General features: G+C 42.0%; 2 protein-coding genes across 3 annotated transcripts in view; one reads left to right on the forward strand and one right to left on the reverse strand.

Moving 5' to 3' along the window:
- doc2b (double C2-like domains, beta) overlaps nucleotides 1-20,807 on the forward strand; it is a 118,671-nt gene that overhangs the window by 23,808 nt on the left and 74,056 nt on the right. The window lies entirely within an intron of this gene.
- On the reverse strand, nucleotides 12,301-13,017 carry LOC133019865 (cofilin-2-like). Its single transcript, XM_061086447.1, has one exon. The coding sequence runs from the start codon at nucleotides 12,990-12,992 to the stop codon at nucleotides 12,489-12,491; it is 504 nt and encodes a 167-aa protein (XP_060942430.1). The 5' UTR covers nucleotides 12,993-13,017; the 3' UTR covers nucleotides 12,301-12,488.

A 20,807-nucleotide genomic window follows, 5' to 3' on the forward strand; every position in this document is an offset into this window, starting at 1 on the left:
TTTAATCAAGACAACATGTGGTCCTGGAGACCCCCCCAGGTAACGAGAACTTTACCACAGAGGCAGTTTTCAGTTCTTTTGTGTTTTTTTGTTTTGTGTTTTTCACTTCCTCCTGTTTTACATTAATAAAACTAAACTATCCCAGATGTGTCATTTGGAGCCGGAGTCTGCGAAGTAGTGATCGGGAAGTTCAACCAATCAAATTCTCAGAAGACAGTTAATAAACAAAGCAAATGGATCAACAATAATTGCCTTGCCATTTTTCTAGCAGCCATTTTTTATTTGGGTGCTTGTCCTTTATGGCTCAGGAGGACGAGCAGGTCGTCCATTAGCCAGTAAGCCGGTGGTTTGAAACCCCCGAAAGTGTCCTAGGGCACGATACTGAATCCTAGATTGCCACGTTCGTCAAGTAGAGAAGCTTGTGGGTTAGTTTCTCCTCTTGATCTTTGTTTTCATAGACTGTAAATAAAGATTAACGAGTCATTTAGAGTGAACGTCAATACACACTCGAGTCAGTCTCTGCTGTCAATCATACCATTTCATCCCGGGTTCATAAATCTAATGAGGAAATTAAACCAAACACGGATCATGCATCAATGTGATGAACAACCTAAAATGATCAGCCAGCCACCAGGGAGCGATAAAGATGGTTTGGCTCTTATTCTTACTCTTGACTTGAGATGTTTCCTCTCTGTCTGAAGATGGATTGTGTTCACGCTGAGCTCCCCGACCCGCCGCTGTGACCTTTGACTCGGGAATCGAACGTGTAGCTAAAGGACGAGTATCCATTCTGACGGTGCTCCGTCCGTTCCGCCAGTCGAAGGTGTAAGAGCAGCTGGTGATGGAGTCGCCTCGCCGCAGGAGGCTCAGGTACAGAAAAGCTTTCAGGTTGAGTAAAGTCACCTCGAGGCTCCGTGACATTTAGAATGAAAGCGACGCATCGAGCAGCAGAAACCAAGGCTCCTCTTTGTTTGACTGGTGTTTGATTGATTGGTCGGAAACAGGAAGTCACTCTCGTACGTTTCAGTGAAAATCCTATAAAAGGAACTTGTAGATTTTTCTATTCTTTTCTTTTAAGTGTAGATAGAATGTTTTGACGTTCATTAGTTGAATTTCCCAACATCAGTTTCCTCGGGAAATATTAAATATTCATCGGATTTAGATTTTTCATATTTTACTCCAGCAACTTGCATTTATGTGCCAGTTGGATCGACTCTTCTCATCCTGATGATATAAAAGCTACAGATCATGTTTTGATCAAGTCACTGATGAGATGCTTAAATTGTCCTAATACCTAAATCACATATATTGACATTGTTCAGCTTTGAAATTCTTCTGCTGGGGTTTCATGAAAAAGCATCAAGCTGATATATAATATATTTCGGGTTTATTGCCTTTTTAAATGTTAACATTTAGAATTGCTGAATTGATAAATGTTCATTACCCTTATAATCACTTAATTAAGAACTGATGGTTTTATAACTGTTGATTTTATTTACCGTTTATTAATGATTTACTGGTGGTTATAGTTAAGTTTGTTCAGTAAGTCTATTAATATTATTTAATTATTATGTTTTATTACCTCTAATTAGTGTCTCAGTGACATTTATTACTGCATATTTATTGTTTATTACATTTATTACAGTTTACAACTGCTTTACCCTTTTCTTGCCAACTGAAGTTTTTAGCCAATTGTTAAAGGTTAACCCCTCAAAAACAAAACAATCATTCTTACTAATCTCATATCTTCTCTACTCTGGCTTCAAGATGATCTTTGAGGGTCAGAATTATTCATGAACTATTAATAAATCCATTAGTTACAGCTGACGAACCCTGTATTAGAAATTGAACATTGAGGGAAGTGATGATCCTCAGAGAACAAATGTCATCTGCTTCATCACGGCCGACGTCTCTTCAACCGTTTCCCAGTTTGCACCCCACGTGTTTTACCTGAAAGATCCTCCTGTTGGAACTGAACCTGTAGATGCTCTTGTGCTTATTCATTTATCAATTTATCAATGAAGGTATTATCAGTGTTTCTGCCAGTGCTGGTGTATGTGTGTGTGTGTGTGATCAATATGGAGACACTGCAGGACGAGTGGATTCCTCAAGCAGAAACTACACATTCTACACATCAGTCAGTTCTTCGTTAGGCCCCAATATTCCAATATTAACCAGATTAAGCCAATAGTTTGAATAAAACACGGCCATGCAAACATACCTGAATACAGATTAATGGATAACAACAGAATTACGTACACATGCAAACATCTTAAAGAGGTGAAGCTAAATTGGAAAGAAAAAAGCCAGAATCTTAAAAACTGCAGCATCGCACATGAAACTATTTCAGGTTGTATGAGGACAAAAGAACAGACTGGATTTATTATTTACTTCAACTTCAGTTTCTTCACACATTAGATTTGTATTGCTTTATACATATATGAGAGATTTAAATGTATAATCACATGTAATAGAAACACACATGATGAGAGCTGCAGAACAAACCCTCAGACGGACTCGATCAGGACACTCTCCAATGGAACTGCTAGTTCAGATCAGGAAAATCGAAAAAAGAACAGCAACCTACGCAGCAGCTTATCAATATGCCCGTTCACTAAATATGTAAATACAATGAGGACGAGTGGATTCACACTTTACAGAGATGAGCCGTGATAAAAACAAACCAGGTTCCACATTTACAATGTGACCAAACATCCCATAACACTGATGCTCTGTTAATCCATCAGAGTGAAGTTGACCTGTTGGACATATTGACGCTTTGAGGTCATTGATCATTTCATCAGTAAAGTTAGTTCAGTGACTCCTGTTCAGTGAGTTCAAGGACACACAGTCAGTTTGCCTCACCTCCGTCTCACATGTGGAAAAAAGAACAAATAATCAGCTCATTGATGAGGATCAGGATCAACACAGGTTCTAAAACATCACACAACCTGATTTCTACTTTGATTCAGAAAACAACAGCAACATTAGTTCTTTCAAACACATTCATATTAGTGTAATTATAGATGTCTGTCTTTTACAAAGTGAGAACTAAATATGTGTGATAAAGGAAGGTCAGTGTTTGATTGACGGCTGATCTCTGTGCGGAGCAGAAACATCACCACAACGAACTTTTTTTTTTTTTTTTATAGTATGTTTATTGAGCAACGGTGATACAAAATGAGGACATTAAAGAGATACTGTACAATGCTCACATTTTTCCAAATTTTACAATTTACAGTGACCCCCCACCCCCCCCCCCCCACACACCCACCCACAAATCCTTCCCCTGTAGAGGTCCCAACCCAGCCTGTCTCTAGGTGAAGGGAAAAGAAAAAGGAAAAGAGGAAAAGAAACAAAGTCAAAGTTAAAAAAAAATTAGAAACAGAACAAAACAAAACAAGAGAAAAAAAAAAAAAAAAAAATTATTTGAGAATGTAAGTTTTAGTGGTACGTCAGCAGAACTCAGATATCTGACTCCTCAGGTGTAATATCTAAAGAGTCTATAATGGACAACAAGGGGTTCCAGATTTTGTCAAATTTCCTCAGAGAGCCCTTGAGGGAGAACCTCAATCTCTCCAACCTTAAGTTGTGAAGAACTTCCTTAACCCATCGAGTGTAGGATGGGGGCAAGTTGTGCTTCCAGTTCAGCAAAATTAAGCGCCTAGCCAACAGAGTGCAAAAGGCCATGGAATGTCGTGCCTCAGCTGTTAAGATTTTGTTGTGTGGGATACCAAAGAGGGCAGAGAGGGGATGGGGGTCGGCCACAAAATGGTAAGCAAATTGAAGGGTGTCAAATATTTTGGACCAGAAGTCAGTAAGTTTTGGACATGACCAAAACATGTGTATGAGGTCGGCAGGGGACTGGCTGCATCTATTGCAGGTGTCACCACAACGAACTTTGATCAACAAACATGGAGACACAAGAAGTTAAAGATTTACACACAGAATCTAAATCACTGTTTTTAATGACTCAAGTCTATTTGAGTATACAGAACTCAGCTGTGGCTCTAGTACAAACACTAACTCCAGCATAGAGAGGCTGAGTGAATGTGGTCTGGACTCTGTGGAGGAGAGTCATGGTGTCAGAGACGCTGTAGAAGGACAGAACACCTGCACTGTGATCCAGGTACACTCCTACTCTGGAGGACTCAGGACCTGACAATAGAGTCGAGATGCTGTTGTAATAAAAGATATATCTGTTTCTATAACAATATAATGACCAAGATTTATCATTGTATCCAAATATACATTCATGTGCGTATCCTGCTCTGCTGATATTCTTGTATGTGACTGCTACATAAACTACTCCCCCCCCACTCACCCCCACCTCCACCTCCCAGTAACAACGTCCAGTCAGACTCTCTCTACTCAGGACCTGAGACCAACCAATGAATCTGTCTGGGTGATTAGAATAAGCCAGATCTTTAAACATACATCTTACTTTTCTGTTTCCCTCAGATAATAACAGACGTTTGTATGCTGTGTTTGGATCCAGTGTGATTTCCTGTGAATATCTTAAGAAGTCACCTCTGGTCTCTGGCTCTGGTTGTGGCAGTAAAACATCCACTTGAGACCCAATCTGTAAAATCCCTGTCTCTGTCTCACTCAGAATGTCCTGTAGTTGACCTCCGACCTGTAACACAGCTGCTGTCACGTCCTCAAAGTCCCTCAGAGGACAGATCCTGATGCTGGAGGAGTGTGTAGATTCACTGAGTGGTGACAGTGAGGGGTAGTTGTGTAGAAAGTGGTTGTGATCCTCTGTGTCTGAGAGCTCCTTCAGTTCATGGTCTTTCCTCTTCAGCTCAGTGATCTCCTGATCCAGTCTCTCCTGAAGCTCTCTGACTCGACTCACTTCAGTTTCCTGCTGGGATCTGATCTGCTGCTTCACATCAGAGCTTCTTTTCTCCAGCAGACGGATCAGCAGAGTGAAGATCTCCTCACTGACATCCACTGCTTTATCAGCAGAGCCATTGACGGCCTCCTCCTCCGGTTGAAGCAGCTTCACGTGTTTCTCTGTGTCCTGGACTCTCTGCTGGATTGTTTGTCTCCTCAGCCCGAGCTCTCTTTGCCTCTCAGTCCTTTCTGCTGCAGCTGACACTGTGTCATGGTCTTTATGTTCCTCCACAGAGCAGAGATAACAGATACACTGCTGATCAGTGCGGCAGAACATCTTCATCACTTCGTTGTGACGAGAGCAGATGTTCTCCTGCAGCTTCTCCGAGGGCTCCACCAGCTTGTGCTTCTTCAATGAAGCTGACTGAAGATGAGGCTGGAGGCGTTTTTCACAATAAGAGGCCAAACAAACCAAACAGGACTTGAGAGCTTTCCGTTTTCCCCCAGTACAGAAATCACAGACCACATCTTCAGGTCCAGCATAACAGTGATCAGCAGGAGCATCTTGGAGTCCAGTCTTCTTCAGCTCCTCCACTAAATCAGCTAACATGGTGTTTTTCCCCAGGACAGGCCTCGGTGTGAAGGTCTCTCTACACTGAGGACAGCTGTAGCTTCCTCTCTCCTCCTCTTTGTCCCAGTGGGTGTTAATACAGCTCTTACAGTAGCTGTGTCCACAGACAGTAGCCACCGGATCCTTCAGTAGATCCAGACAGATCGAACAGCAGAATCTTTCTCTGTCCAGTTGATTTTCTTGCTGCGCCATTTCAGCTGCTGCCAGAGACTGTAGAACAGATTCACTTCCTCTGAACAGAAACAGATCTCTGCTCCTCCCTCTCTCCTTCACTCCCTCTTTTTAACACGTTGCCACACTGTTTAAAGGCGGCTGCCTTTGTTGCCACACTGTTTGCGTTCTCTTATTATATTGTATTGTTAAAGAGTAAAGTTGTGTTTTTATATTATGTGTGCCTGTGGTATCAAAAGGCAAGGCATTAGCGTTAACAGATATAATTATTTTATATTATTATTATCACACAATCTTCAGGCCCAAGTTCACAACTATTCAAAATAAAAGCTAGATAATGCAGCTCAGTATAAAAGGTTACAGCATCAAATCAAACTTTGTATTTTGAATGAATGACATTCAAATTTGAAGTTACACAATACTTCCTGTTTCCTGTCCTGTCATTTATCTTTGTACAAAACCTCTGATTAGATTTTGTCGTGAACTGACGCCGGGTATACACCGGGCGCTGAAGCGTTTTCCACAACCTGAAGTGACCTGAACCAACCAGCCGCCGACGGCCTCATATGCACTCAAGCTCTCTGTGTGTGAGGGAATAATCGACTGTACAACAGAGCAGCAGCCAATCGGATCCGAGCAGCCAACGGCTCATTGATGCTGTACGTCCGGCTTTGCCTTTTTCTGTTATTCAGACACTGTTTCACCATATCGACTTTATTTTCCGGTGGCTGTTGTGTGTTGACATCGTGGACATGCTGCACGGGAACAATAACTCAGCCTCTCCCCGCACTGATCCATCAGGGCGTGCCCGTGAATAAAAAGGACCCCCGAGAGGCCCCTGGAACCTCGGTCAAACAGCAGCGTGCCACCATTGTGCTGCGTTTGGACCTTGTGTCGTGTTGGGTTGTAAAAGGCGTCTCTGAGGGGATCGGGGGGGTGTTGCTAACTCATTAGAGGCAGCAGGATCCGATCAAACCACATTCTGATCTATACAAGTGGATCTTTTCAAGGGAACAGTAATCTCTGCAGCAGCGGTGAGAGGCGACCTTTGGGGTTGGGGATTGGGGGGGGGTCAAACAACGCAGCTACACAGCCCCACTGAATCTTTCATATACGACTATTAGAGCCATTTCCTATAATGTGCTTCACCGACATAGAGGTGCAGGAAAAAAACATTACAGTGAATAACACATCCGCTGAGACACAACCATGAGAGGTTGTGTTATCAGCCGTGACAGGTATTGTTTTGTGTGTGTGTGTGTGTGTGTGTTTAATCAAGACAACATGTGGTCCTGGAGACCCCCCCAGGTAACGAGAACTTTACCACAGAGGCAGTTTTCAGTTCTTTTGTGTTTTTTTGTTTTGTGTTTTTCACTTCCTCCTGTTTTACATTAATAAAACTAAACTATCCCAGATGTGTCATTTGGAGCCGGAGTCTGCGAAGTAGTGATCGGGAAGTTCAACCAATCAAATTCTCAGAAGACAGTTAATAAACAAAGCAAATGGATCAACAATAATTGCCTTGCCATTTTTCTAGCAGCCATTTTTTATTTGGGTGCTTGTCCTTTATGGCTCAGGAGGACGAGCAGGTCGTCCATTAGCCAGTAAGCCGGTGGTTTGAAACCCCCGAAAGTGTCCTAGGGCACGATACTGAATCCTAGATTGCCACGTTCGTCAAGTAGAGAAGCTTGTGGGTTAGTTTCTCCTCTTGATCTTTGTTTTCATAGACTGTAAATAAAGATTAACGAGTCATTTAGAGTGAACGTCAATACACACTCGAGTCAGTCTCTGCTGTCAATCATACCATTTCATCCCGGGTTCATAAATCTAATGAGGAAATTAAACCAAACACGGATCATGCATCAATGTGATGAACAACCTAAAATGATCAGCCAGCCACCAGGGAGCGATAAAGATGGTTTGGCTCTTATTCTTACTCTTGACTTGACATGTTTCCTCTCTGTCTGAAGATGGATTGTGTTCACGCTGAGCTCCCCGACCCGCCGCTGTGACCTTTGACTCGGGAATCGAACGTGTAGCTAAAGGACGAGTATCCATTCTGACGGTGCTCCGTCCGTTCCGCCAGTCGAAGGTGTAAGAGCAGCTGGTGATGGAGTCGCCTCGCCGCAGGAGGCTCAGGTACAGAAAAGCTTTCAGGTTGAGTAAAGTCACCTCGAGGCTCCGTGACATTTAGAATGAAAGCGACGCATCGAGCAGCAGAAACCAAGGCTCCTCTTTGTTTGACTGGTGTTTGATTGATTGGTCGGAAACAGGAAGTCACTCTCGTACGTTTCAGTGAAAATCCTATAAAAGGAACTTGTAGATTTTTCTATTCTTTTCTTTTAAGTGTAGATAGAATGTTTTGACGTTCATTAGTTGAATTTCCCAACATCAGTTTCCTCGGGAAATATTAAATATTCATCGGATTTAGATTTTTCATATTTTACTCCAGCAACTTGCATTTATGTGCCAGTTGGATCGACTCTTCTCATCCTGATGATATAAAAGCTACAGATCATGTTTTGATCAAGTCACTGATGAGATGCTTAAATTGTCCTAATACCTAAATCACATATATTGACATTGTTCAGCTTTGAAATTCTTCTGCTGGGGTTTCATGAAAAAGCATCAAGCTGAATTTCAGGTGTAAAACTCTGGGCTGAAGAACTTCTCATGAATACTTAATATATTTTGGGTTTATTGCCTTTTTAAATGTTAACATTTAGAATTGCGGAATTGATAAATGTTCATTACCCTTATAATCACTTAATTAAGAACTGATGGTTTTATAACTGTTGATTTTATTTACCATTTAACGTCTCTTTCTTATTACCTGAAAGATCCTCGTGTTGGAACTGAACCTGTAGATGCTCTTGTGTTTATTCATTTATGAATTTATCAATGAAGGTACATCTCCTCTCACAGTGTTTCTGCCAGTGCTGGTGTGTGTGTGTGTGTGTGATCAATATGGAGACACTGGAGGACGAGTGGATCCTCAAGCAGAAACTACACATTCTACACATCAGTCAGTTCTTCGTTAGGCCCCAATATTCCAATATTAACCAGATTAAGCCAATAGTTTGAATAAAACACGGCCATGTAAACATACCTGAATACAGATTAATGGATAACAATGGAATTACGTACACATGCAAACATCTTAAAGAGGTGAAACAAAATTGGAAAGAAAAAAGCCAGAATCTTAAAAACTGCAGCATCGTACATGAAACTATTTCAGGTTGAATGAAGACAAAAGAACAGACTGGATATATTCTTTATTTCAACTTCAGCTTCTTCAAACATTAGATTTGTATTGTCTTATACACATATAAGAGATTTAAATGTATAATCACTAGAGATGAGCCGGATACTCGGCTGAAACGAGTATCCGGTACGGATAAAGCACTTTTGCCGAGCACGAGTATTATACGAGTAATACGAGTCAATATCTGTGCTCGGACTGAATGAAAATCCTCACACAGCGTCACAGCGCTCCTCCCCTTCACACACCGCTCTGCTCACTCACTCACAGAACAGCTCTCTGTCTCTCAGTCACTTAGGTTCGCGGGTCTTTTCCATTAACGTTTAGGGTTTCTTCAGCTTGAAGTTTGTTTTTATTTCAGTTTGTACTTACTTATTAACCAGGAGAGTTCTGTTAAACGTGGGTTCGTTCAGACGTGGTGCTGGTAGAAAGCGACTCGTGTTGCATCTCTGCCTGTCGGAGATATTTTTTTTTTACTTCACGCATTGAGTGTCTGACTACTCTCTAGCGTCTGGTTACTCTCTCTCTCTCTCTCTCTCTCTCTCTCTCTCTCTCTCTCTCTCTCTCTCTCCCTCTCTCTGCCGGTCGTTGGAGTTTATTATTTTTTTTTACACCCACTTCCGGGTTATGCCCCGCCCACTCCGAGTACGGATACAGATAATTCATATGGTTAACAGATACAGATAATGCTGTATTCGCTCATCCCTAATAATCACATGTAATAGAAACACACGTGATGAGAACTGCAGAACAAACCCTCAGACGGACTCGATCAGGACACTATCCAATGGAACTGCTAGTTCAGATCAGGAAAATCGAAAAAGAACAGCAACCTACGCAGCAGCTGATCAATATGCCCATTCACTAAATATGTAAAGATTTAAACACAGAATCTAAATCACTGCTTTTAATGACTCGAGTCTATTTGAGTATACAAAACTCAGCTGTGGCTCCAGTACAAACATAAACTCCAGCATAGAGAGGCTGAGTGAATGTGGTCTTGACTCTGTGGAGGAGAGTCATGGTGTCAGAGACGCTGTAGAAGGACAGAACACCTGCACTGTGATCCAGGTACACTCCTACTCTGGAGGACACAGGACCAAACACTAGAGTCTGGATGCTGTTGTAATAAAAGATATATCTGTTTCTATAACAATATAATGACCAAGATTTATCATTGTGTCCAAATACACATTAATGTGAGTATCCTGCTCTGGTGATATTCTTGTATGTGACTGCTACACAAACTACTCCCCCCGCCACCTCCACCTCCCAGTAACAACGTCCTGTCAGACTCTCTCTACTCAGGACCTGTTCCCAATAAGTAAATCTGTCTGGGTGATCAGAATAAGACTGTTTTTCACTCATCCATGCTACTTCTCTGTTTCCCTCAGATAATAACAGACGTCTGTTTGCTGTGTTTGGATCGAGTGTGATTTTCTGTGAATATCTTAAGAAGTCAGCTCTGGTCTCTGGCTCTGGTGGTGGCAGTAAAACATCCACTTGAGACACAATCTGTAAAATCTCTGTCTCTGTCTCACTCAGAATGTCCTGTAGTCGACCTCTGACCTGTAACACAGCTGCTGTCACGTCCTCAAAGTCCCTCAGAGGACGGATCCTGATGCTGGATGAGTGTGTAGATTCACTGAGTGGTGACAGTGAGGGGTAGTTGTGTAGAAACTGGTTGTGATCCTGTGTGTCGGAGAGCTGCTTCAGTTCATGGTCTTTCCTCTTCAGCTCAGTGATCTCCTGCTCCAGTCTCTCCTGAAGCTCTCTGACTCGACTCACTTCAGTTTCCTGCTGGGATCTGATCTGCTGCTTCACATCAGAGCCTCTTTTCTCCAGCAGACGGATCAGCTCAGTGAAGATCTCCTCACTGTCCTCCACTGCTTTATCAGCAGAGCCATTGAGGGCCTCCTCTTACGGTTGAAGCTGCTTCACGTCTTTCTCTGTGTCCTGGACTCTCTGCTGGATTGTTTGTCTCCTCAGCCCGAGCTCTCTCTGCCTCTCAGTCCTTTCTGCTGCAGCTGACACTGTGTTGTGGTCTTTATGTTCATCCACAGAGCAGAGATAACAGATACACTGCTGATCAGTGCTGCAGAACATCTTCATCACCTCGTCGTGACAAGAGCAGATGTTCTCCTGCAGCTTCTCCGAGGGCTCCACCAGCTTGTGCTTCTTCAATGAAGCTGACTGAAGATGAGGCTGGAGGTGTTTTTCACAATAAGAGGCCAAACAATTCAAACAGGACTTGAGAGCTTTCAGTTTTCTCCCAGTGCAGACATCATAGACCACATCTTCAGGTCCAGCATAGCAGTGTTCAGCAGGAGCAGCTTGGAGTCCAGTCTTCTTCAGCTCCTCCACTAAATCAGCTAACATGGTGTTTTTCTCCAGGACAGGCCTCGGTGTGAAGGTCTGTCTACACTGAGGACAGCTGTAGCTTCCTCTCTCCTCCTCTTTGTCCCCGTGGGTGTTAATACAGCTCTTACAGTAGCTGTGTCCACAGCCAGGAGTCACCGGATCCTTCAGTAGATCCACACAGATCGAACAGCAGAATCTTTCTCTGTCCAGTTGATTTTCTTGCAGCGCCATTTCAGCTGCTGCCAGAGACTGTAGAACAGATTCACTTCCTCTGAACAAAAACAGATCTCTGCTCCTCCCCCTCTCCTTCACTCCCTTTTTTCAACACGTTGCCACACTGATTTTTTTTTTTTTTGTAGTTTAGTGCTTTTTATTAGAGATAAGGAGACAATACAAAACATCCACCATTGGATAGTCAGGTTAAACTCTGACTGCTGGTCCTTCATATACACATCGCTCCCCATCAAACCTACATAACACCAAAGTTTTTAAATCAAGGATATCCTGGTTTGAACACGACAAGGAATGTTGTATGTTTACTACATCATATGCCATGGATTTCTGACCCAGAACTGGAAAATAAAAAGGAATTACTCACGTTTTGGAATTTGCATGTTCAAAAAAACAAAAACAATGGATTGACGAAAGAAAATAAAACACACACAAGAGAAAATATAATTAACCGTGTTTCCCCCAGAGAAGGTTTTGATACAACTTGTGCAATCAAGGGGGAATTAGTTTATACTATACCTAGTCTCAACTACTCACACTTAACTAGAAGTTTGGCAAAAGAAAATGTAGTTGAATGAATATTTGTCAGGATTCAATGTTTGGAAAACGTAAGTTTGACGCGTGCCCCTTTCTCTGCGATTTTGCTAATGGAACTTAGGAAGAATGAAACCCTGTCCTGAAGCATGAATAATGTGTATTCATCATCAACATCCTTCCTCAGTTGTATCTTAATGTTTTTTTACTTTGTGTGTGCTTTGTTCATATCATTTTTGTTCTCGAACTGGAATGACAGTCTCTTTACTTTTTATTTATTTAACTTCATTTAAACTGTCACTTGAGCCCAGACCCACCCTCATTATCCCTCCCGAGAACAGTCCAACAAATGGTGCTAATTCTGCTTTTGCCCTTTTCCTAACCGCACTGGAATGAACAGCTAAACTCAACAGATGTCTGAAAGGCCTCGATTGAAGCCAGCAAGGAGGAGGGGTGGTAATATTACATAGGTAATCCTTCCAGACTGACTACTGACGAACCGCCAAGCCTTTCTGCCAGGGTGCGCGGGTCTTTGAGGTCTTCCAAGCCGTTCACCTGCCACTCGTGCTTAATACCTTCAAATTTCCTTTTGATAGCATCTTTTGAGCTGGCATAGATCATCTTGCTCTTCAAGGGGGCGCTGTCTGGAGCCCAGAAGATAAAGACCAGGTCCTCCTTCTTTGTTTCTTTGGTCTCAAAGGATGCATCATACAGGGCGTAGCGGCAGTCGTTTGGGGGCAGCATGTTCACAAAGTGCGAATACGGGTCCTGGATTTTTGTTCCCACGTCCCCCTGCAGGATTTCTTGTTCTTCGTCAATAACAATGCTCTTGAGGTCCTTGCTCAGGCAGAACAAAATGGCCTTCTTCCTCTTCCTCTTCTCCTCCTCATTCGCCTGAGCCTTGTGCACCTTCATATCATTGAAGACTGCAATAACATCATCCGTGACTTTTACACCAGAGGCCATGGTTGCGGAGAGGCTGGTCAGCTGGACAGAAACTGAATGGACTGTCGTTGCCACACTGTTTAAAGGCGGCTGCCTTTGTTGCACACTGTTTGAAGGCGGCTGCCTTTGTTGCCACACTGTTAAAAGGCGGCTGCCTTTGTTGCCACACTGTTTGCGCTCTCTTATTATATTATATTGTTAAAAACTAAACTAAAAACTAAAAAGAACTAAACTAAACTAAAGTTGTATTTTTATATTATGTGTGCCTGTCGTATCAAAAGGCAAGCATTAGCGTTAACAGATATAATTATATTATATTATTATTATCACACAATCTTCAGGCCCAAGTTCACAACTATTCAAAATAAAAGCTAAATAATGCAGCTCAGTATAAAAGGTTACAGCATCAAATCAAACTTTGTACGTTGAATGAATGACATTCAAATTTGAATTTACACGTTACTTCCTGTTTCCTGTCCTGTCATTTATCTTTTCTTTAAAGTGTAGATAGAATGTTTTGATGTTCATTAGTTGAATTTCCCAACATCAGTTTCCTCGGGAAATATTAAATATTCATCGGATTAAGATTTTTCTGATTTTACTCCAGCAACTTGCATTTATGTGCCAGTTGGATCGACTCTTCTCATCCTGATGATATAAAAGCTACAGATCATGTTTTGATCAAGTCGCTGATGCGATGCTTAAATTGTCCTAATACCTAAATCACATATATTGACATTGCTCAGCTTTGAAATTCTTCTGCTGGGGTTTCATGAAAAAGCATCAAGCTGAATTTCAGGTGTAAAACTCTGGGCCGAAGAATTTCTCCTCATGAATACTTTATATATTTTGGGTTTATTGCCTTTTTAAATGTTAACATTTAGAAATGCGGAATTGATTAATTTTCATTACCCTTATAATCACTTAATTAAGAACTGATGGTTTTATAACTGTTGATTTTATTTACCTTTTATTAATGATTTACTGGTGGTTATAGTTAAGTTTGTTCAGTAAGTCTATTAATATTATTATTGAATTATTATGTTTTATTACCTGTTATTAGTGTCTCAGTGACATTTATTACTGCATATTTATTGTTTATTACATTTATTACAGTTTACAACTGCTTTACCCTTTTCTTGCCGACTGAACTTTTTAGCCAATTGTTAAAGGTTAACCCCTCAAAAACAAAACAATCATTCTTACTAATCTCATATCTTCTCTACTCTGGCTTCAAGATGATCTTTGAGGGTCAGAATTATTCATGAACTATTAATAAATCCATTAGTTACAGCTGACGAACCCTGTATTAGAAATTGAACATTGAGGGAAGTGATGATCCTCAGAGAACAAATGTCATCTGCTTCATCACGGCCGACGTCTCTTCAACCGTTTCCCAGTTTGCACCCCACGTGTTTTACCTGAAAGATCCTCGTGATGGAACTGAACCTGTACATGCTCTTGTGTTTATTCATTTATCAATGAGGGTGCATCTCCTCTCACAGTGTTTCTGCCAGTGCTGGTGTGTGTGTGTGTGTGATCAATATGGAGACACTGCAGGACGAGTGGATTCCTCAAGCAGAAACTACACATTCTACACATCAGTCAGTTCTTCGTTAGGCCTCAGTGACTTTCTAGATTATTTTCCTGTGTGTGTGTCTCTGTGTGTGTGTGTGTGTGTGTGTGTGTGTGTGTGTGTGTGTGTGTGTGTGTGTGTGTGTGTGTGTGTGTGTGTGTGTGTCAGCGCCTTTCTTCCCAGATGGTTCATCGTGCGGAGACACAGGGAACATTGAGACAGAAGAGTAAATGGAGGAGGAGGGCATGTAATCACAAGGTCCTGAACACGACACAAACCGAGCATGTCGTGTTTACATCTCCTCAGGATTCACAGTGCCCTTGGATAATACAAAAATTAAATAACAATAATAACAATAATTATCTGAATCCTTTCACATATGACCTCAGATCATATCAAAAAGTCTAGTGACGTCTGATAATCCCTCCACTTTGTAGTCTAGCACCACCAGCAGGTCAAGGTTAGACAGACGTGCTTCTCTCTGTAACATCAGGTATTATTCCTCCACAGAAAATGTTTAATTCTTCCTAATCTGTGCAGCCTGGAACAACACAGGACTCCGGGCTAAACTCAGATTACACTAGAGGTGTAGAGCTCTTTGAGGACCAGGTGTCAAAGAGCATGTATTCTTCTTGCAGCAGAAAGCTGACGGCTCTGTCTTCTACCTCATCATTGTTTCCACTGATGCCAAACTTGACGACGTATGAATTAATGTTTGCATCTGCTGATGCGGCTGTAAATACATCAGGGAGACATCCAGAGATCCAGAGGTGATTGGATTTTCTTATCGGGTGAGGTGCACTGTGTCGGAAGATCCTTATTTCAGGAAGTACATTTACCTCCTGGCCTTTGTACACGAATGAACAGCACGTTTTCCTCTCCCCGTCACTCTCATCCTCATCTTCTTCCCTCTGACTCCTCCCGCTGATTACAAACCACTTCTTCATCCACATCACTTGACTCCTCTCCCTCGGCAGCACAGGGATGTGAATGCGACACTTTAATGGAATGTTCTCTGTATATAACATAGTACCTCCGGTTATACGCTGTATTACACCTAAATATATAGTACACAGGCCTTCGCCTTTTATAACGGTTTGTGGAAAAACCTTTCATCTTCAATTTTCACGCTCTTCACTTGTTTTTTGTTTCGGGAAAGTTGACATTTTCTGGAGAAGCAAGGTTTTCTTGTTGAGAACAGTGATTTGTAATTTGCCGGCTTGTCAGCTACTGAGCTGCAGCCTCGGGCAAAACTCAGTGTAAAACAAGGGATTGTAAATTGGCTTTTATATTAAATCTCCTGAAGTCCTTTAGGATGCTACCAACACGGAGGAGGAGAACATGCACATATACATACGTAGAGCTACAGTCATGCATTATTCTTTTGATTAAATCATTATCAGCACACACATGGGCATTAGTGTGTGTCTATGTGTGTGTGTGTGTGTACTCCAGGCGTCTGTTGATGCTGATTATATTGAGCCCAACTCCACTCCCCCAATAATCAATCAAAGCGTTTCTTTATCGCTCATTATTCAAATCAGTCTTCACTCGTGTCATGAAGCAAAACAGCTTTGAGTTATTCTATGAAGCGAGGTTTGGTTTGTCTGCAGGAAAATCTTATCTATACACAGTATATAATGAAATGCTTAGGATAACCTGCATGTGCTGTATATACCCCAAGCAACTTTAGTTTAATATGAAATAGTGACAGATGATTTGTTCATGAGCTGTTGATCGTGTTCATAATGTTACCAATGGCAAAATTCAATGCATCTCCACACTACAACGCCATTTTCTGACTTTAGTGTTCGATCTATATCTATACTTCAGGTCCTGTCTATGGTCAATTTAAGTTGTAGACCGATTCTCTATTATTTGCGGAGATAAGAAATGTATCTTCGGACCATTTTGTTTTGTCGACCTTGACTTTTGACCAATCGGCTCCAAAAGTGAAATGTCTGGAGATGAACTCCCAAATAATGTTCCCCCTGAGTTTAGTGAAAATGTGTCCATGTGTTCTTGACTTATTTTGAACACAAGCACACAAACAACCAGTGGAAAAAAGTTTAAGGAAACTTTTACAATTAATTCAGTTTCAATACTATATATGTAGAAAGCCCCCAGATCCTGCAGCGTATGAGAAAACATCCTCCCACCAGGATTCATGGAAATCTGTAGTTTGTGTATTTCTCTTTAAAGGACCCATCGTATGCCAATTTTACCACAGTTGATATGGTTCCTTGGGGCCATATCCACCGGCCGCACGCGAGCTAACGCTAGCCGGGAAGCTGGGGAGCCGGTGAGATGATGGTGAGGGGTGGTCCAAGGCCATCTAGCGAGACTATGACGTATTTTCGGGTCGTAATCCCATTCGACGCCATCTAGCGTATCGTTTGTGACATAGAGGAACCACAACAAATCGCAGGAGTTGTTTTTTCCCAGAGTTTTTGGGACGGTAGACATGTCAGATACCCACATTTACGTGTAGAAGCACTACAAAAGTGGAATTTTCATAATATGGACCTTTTAACAGAGGAACAAACACAGATGTTCTTTCAAATCTATTCATTACTTCACTTCATTGTGTGACCAGCTGCCTTCATTCATTTAAAAAAAAAACAACAACACGTAGTTCATTTCCATTCTGAAGTCCATCAACGCCATCATTAATAAGTTTAATCTGCACACTAGCATCTTTAAATATTATTTATTTTACAGTGCATACATAGCACCAGACACACAGGGAGGATTCTGTGCACACTGCTGCATTTGAACTGGTAAATTACTCTGTGTGTGTGTGTGTCTGTGTGTGTGTGTGTGTGTGTGTCTGTGTCGTCCTCTACATGTTGTCAGGGCTTGTATCTTGTGGCGGATGGTGTCTGCTCGGTGCAGATTAAATAAGGCGTGGCTCTGCCGGCTCCGTCTTCCCTGTGTCAGGCGGCAGCTTCATTCAAACAGCTCCCGGCTCACACAACGGGTCCTGAGGGGAACTCACGCTCTCATTCCATTTGTTCTCAGTTGAAACAATTATCCTTTGTTTCGCAAAAATCCACCGTCCTGATTTCTCACTTTCGGCGGAGATGAATTGTGTCATTAATTGGATTTGAAATGCTGAACATACTAATGAGCCCCCTGCATACATCGTGTCCCGTGTGCTCATTTGTCACGAGCCAAAGCGCCTTTTACATTTAGCCCAAGTGGTCATTTCCAATTAATCCCAGGGCTCCCTGTAATTGGCTCCTACGCCCAGGCTGTCAGAATAAGAGCATCCATTATTTATTTGCTTTTCTTCCGCACTGTCCACTTGCAGCCTCGCTGTCGCCTAATTCCTGCCAATAACAGACCTCCCATGGCTTTGTTTATTACAAGCGAGGTGGAAAAAGCATTAGTAACCATGAGTCACGTCCCCGTCCTTTCACCACACCTCTTTTATCCTCACGGCGCTGATTCAGTGAGGAGCTCAGAGGACGATCAGATGGACCACACGTCTCCTGACATCCAAATAAACTGGAAGTGAAGCTCTGCAGAATAAACAAACACTGACCCAGGATATTAACATGATAATCCTTCTTTAAAACCCACGAACACTGGCTGTTCATACAATCTGCATTCACTCCTGAATCAAACTTAGCTTGGGTCTGCTGGTACGAGGCACCTGTTGTTTTGCTTTAAACTCTTCGTGCTCATTGTATTAAGATGGACAAAATGGTTTTACGCTCATTCACTCTCTTTGTGCAACAAGCCTTTAAAGCCCTTTATGTGACACTTTCTTTCTTTAAGAGCCTGCATGCACGCAAGGACATAACAATCCAGCCTGTGTATCTGTGGTGAAAATCTGGTGCCGCCTGCAGAAGCCCCCAGCAGGCGTTTTCCTCCCAGTATCCGACCACAGGCCCCTGCTGGTTAACATAATGCGACCCGTCTGTCTCCTCGTCTCCACGCTCGCTAACGCTCTGTCGTCTTATATTCAATCACAAGACGTTAAAACAACCAGCTCCCTGTTTTTTTAACTCACATCCCTGCACACACACAGTTCCTTAACCTCCTGTAAACAACAGAACAGATTCTATGCATGTACCTACAGATGCACATTTTCCTTCCAGGCGTATTCTACTACACAAAAGTGTCAGGTCTCTGCTTTAATTCGAGCTGTTTGACAACACTATAGCGTACGCTGTGGTTAATAAATACCGTGAATGGCTTTTGACATCAATTCCCGGCCGGTGGTTGGTATAGCAACAGGTTTACAAGGTCTGTGTGTTTAAAATAAATCCTCTTCTTAGTCATCCACACAAAACTGTTCATCAATAGGTTTTGAATGTGTGTGTTTGTGTGTGTGTGTGTGAACATAACGAAGGCACCGAATTCCGAACCGAAATGTCGAGACGTATATAAAAATCTATTTCACTGACATTCATCAGCCGCGCACATCTGGGGCGTAAGTAGTTTTGGTCTCCGGAGCGCGGACCTGAGGACGACTGGCTCCTCCTCCTCCTCCTCTTCCTCCTTCTCCTCCTCCTCCTCCTCCGTGAAGTCTCTGGTGTTCCCAGCGATGTGGCTGCTCGGCTCCGATCCCTCGTGTCTGGATGTGTGACTGAAGAAGCCGCAGCCTGAATTGAATCAAATGGAAATCAACTAGGGGGCAAAAACAAGCCTGGAATTGTTATAAGCAGTAGAAGAGTCAATAAGGATTTAAATTCAGACGTCGGGATTCAATTTACACACGTCGGCTTCTGACTTAATGTTGTTTTCAGAATTGTTTAGCATAATTGTGACGTCAGTACCTCAGCATATTAAATAATGACTCATAATAAAATGATCTCTATTTCAGAATCATGAGAAAACCGTAAATATAGGTGCCTGTCGAAGCGATCCGGTCTTATCGCGTTACCAGTTCGTCACGCCCTCATAGCCGTCGCCTAGCAACCAAGCTACACAAACGTACTGTGGTTGATTAAAAATGTTAAAGAGATGTTATTGTAACCATGAAGATCCTCTGAACTCAACAATCTGCTCTTTGAACAAAAACTCCCATCTGTAATCACGACTCTCCTGAGCTCCGCTGCACCTATTTCTGTTTTTACGGTTCTGCCGATCCCGGCTATTTTAGGAGACGCTCCAACGATTCGCATCATTAAAGTCATTATGATTCCTCCTGGGGCCAGCGTTTTATTTATCCTTTATTTTTCATTCAACCAGCAAAAATGTCTCTTTTTAAATCCAAACCTGGCGAAGAGAGGCAGCAGAAAGGGAACCAACGTAATATCTGGGTTTTGTAACCATGGATACGTCCACCAAACTTTACTTTTGTCCAGATCTGTGCTGAAAGCTATGTCATATTTGCTCATATAATAATAATAATAACTCTATTTGTATCGCACTTATCTTACCACAGTTACAAAGCGCTTCACAAATTCCATGAATGCAGAAATGAATGAATGAAAATAAATAAGGTATTAAATTCAGCGCCAAATCGTAACATATTACGAACGAGACCTTGAAATTGTCAGAGAGACCCGACGGTTCCCAGCTCTCTTCCTTCACACTTTGGTTTTTCTCGCTCGCCTCAGCCTGGCAGCGTCCCGGCTGCTCAATGGAACCATTCAGGTGGAAAAAAAATAAAAAAAGGAACACCCGTTTCTCTGCGTTATGAATTTAGATAACTAATTAACTCGTGATTTCTCCTGTGGAGGCTTCTTCAAGTTATCGCTGATGAAAAACTGCAGTTTCCTGAGCAGACGGAGACCAAACCCTGGAAGTGTGGTTCCATCAGGTGTCTGATATCACGACCTGAAAAGGAAGTCACAGGTTTCAGGGGCGACTGGTGTAGTGTTAACTGGTTTGTATTCGCAGATCAGCCTCAGACCTTTATACAATCCGTGTTATTTTATGTTTTCATTGCTGGAATTCTGTAAAGTTTCATTTCCTTTATGTAGTTTTCTTGTTTTGGGTTTTTTTTATTTTTTTTTATATATTTTTATTACATATTTTTTAGACAACACAAAACAAACAGAACTGCTCAGGCACAACAAAAAAAAAAGAAAAAAAAAAAAAAAGGGAAACAACAGAATGTGGGCATGTGGATACAGTAAAATAGAAAATAATTGAGATATTAATTAAGAAAATAAGAATTAATGACAGTGGGCACAATTTCCATCCAGACAAGGCAGAGTCAGATAGGAGTCAATGCAGAGCATACCGACATAGCGAGGCCACAAAATAAACGTCACCCCTTAAGACAAAGTTAGTTACGAGGA

The sequence above is a fragment of the Limanda limanda genome, chromosome 14 (genome assembly GCF_963576545.1).
Source record: "Limanda limanda chromosome 14, fLimLim1.1, whole genome shotgun sequence".
NCBI classification, from domain to species: domain Eukaryota; kingdom Metazoa; phylum Chordata; class Actinopteri; order Pleuronectiformes; family Pleuronectidae; genus Limanda; species Limanda limanda.

Coding starts and splice junctions, on each gene's coding strand:
- LOC133019865 (XM_061086447.1), bottom strand. CDS start 12,992: ATGGCCTCTGGTGTAAAAGTCACGGATGATGTTATTGCAGTCTTCAAT.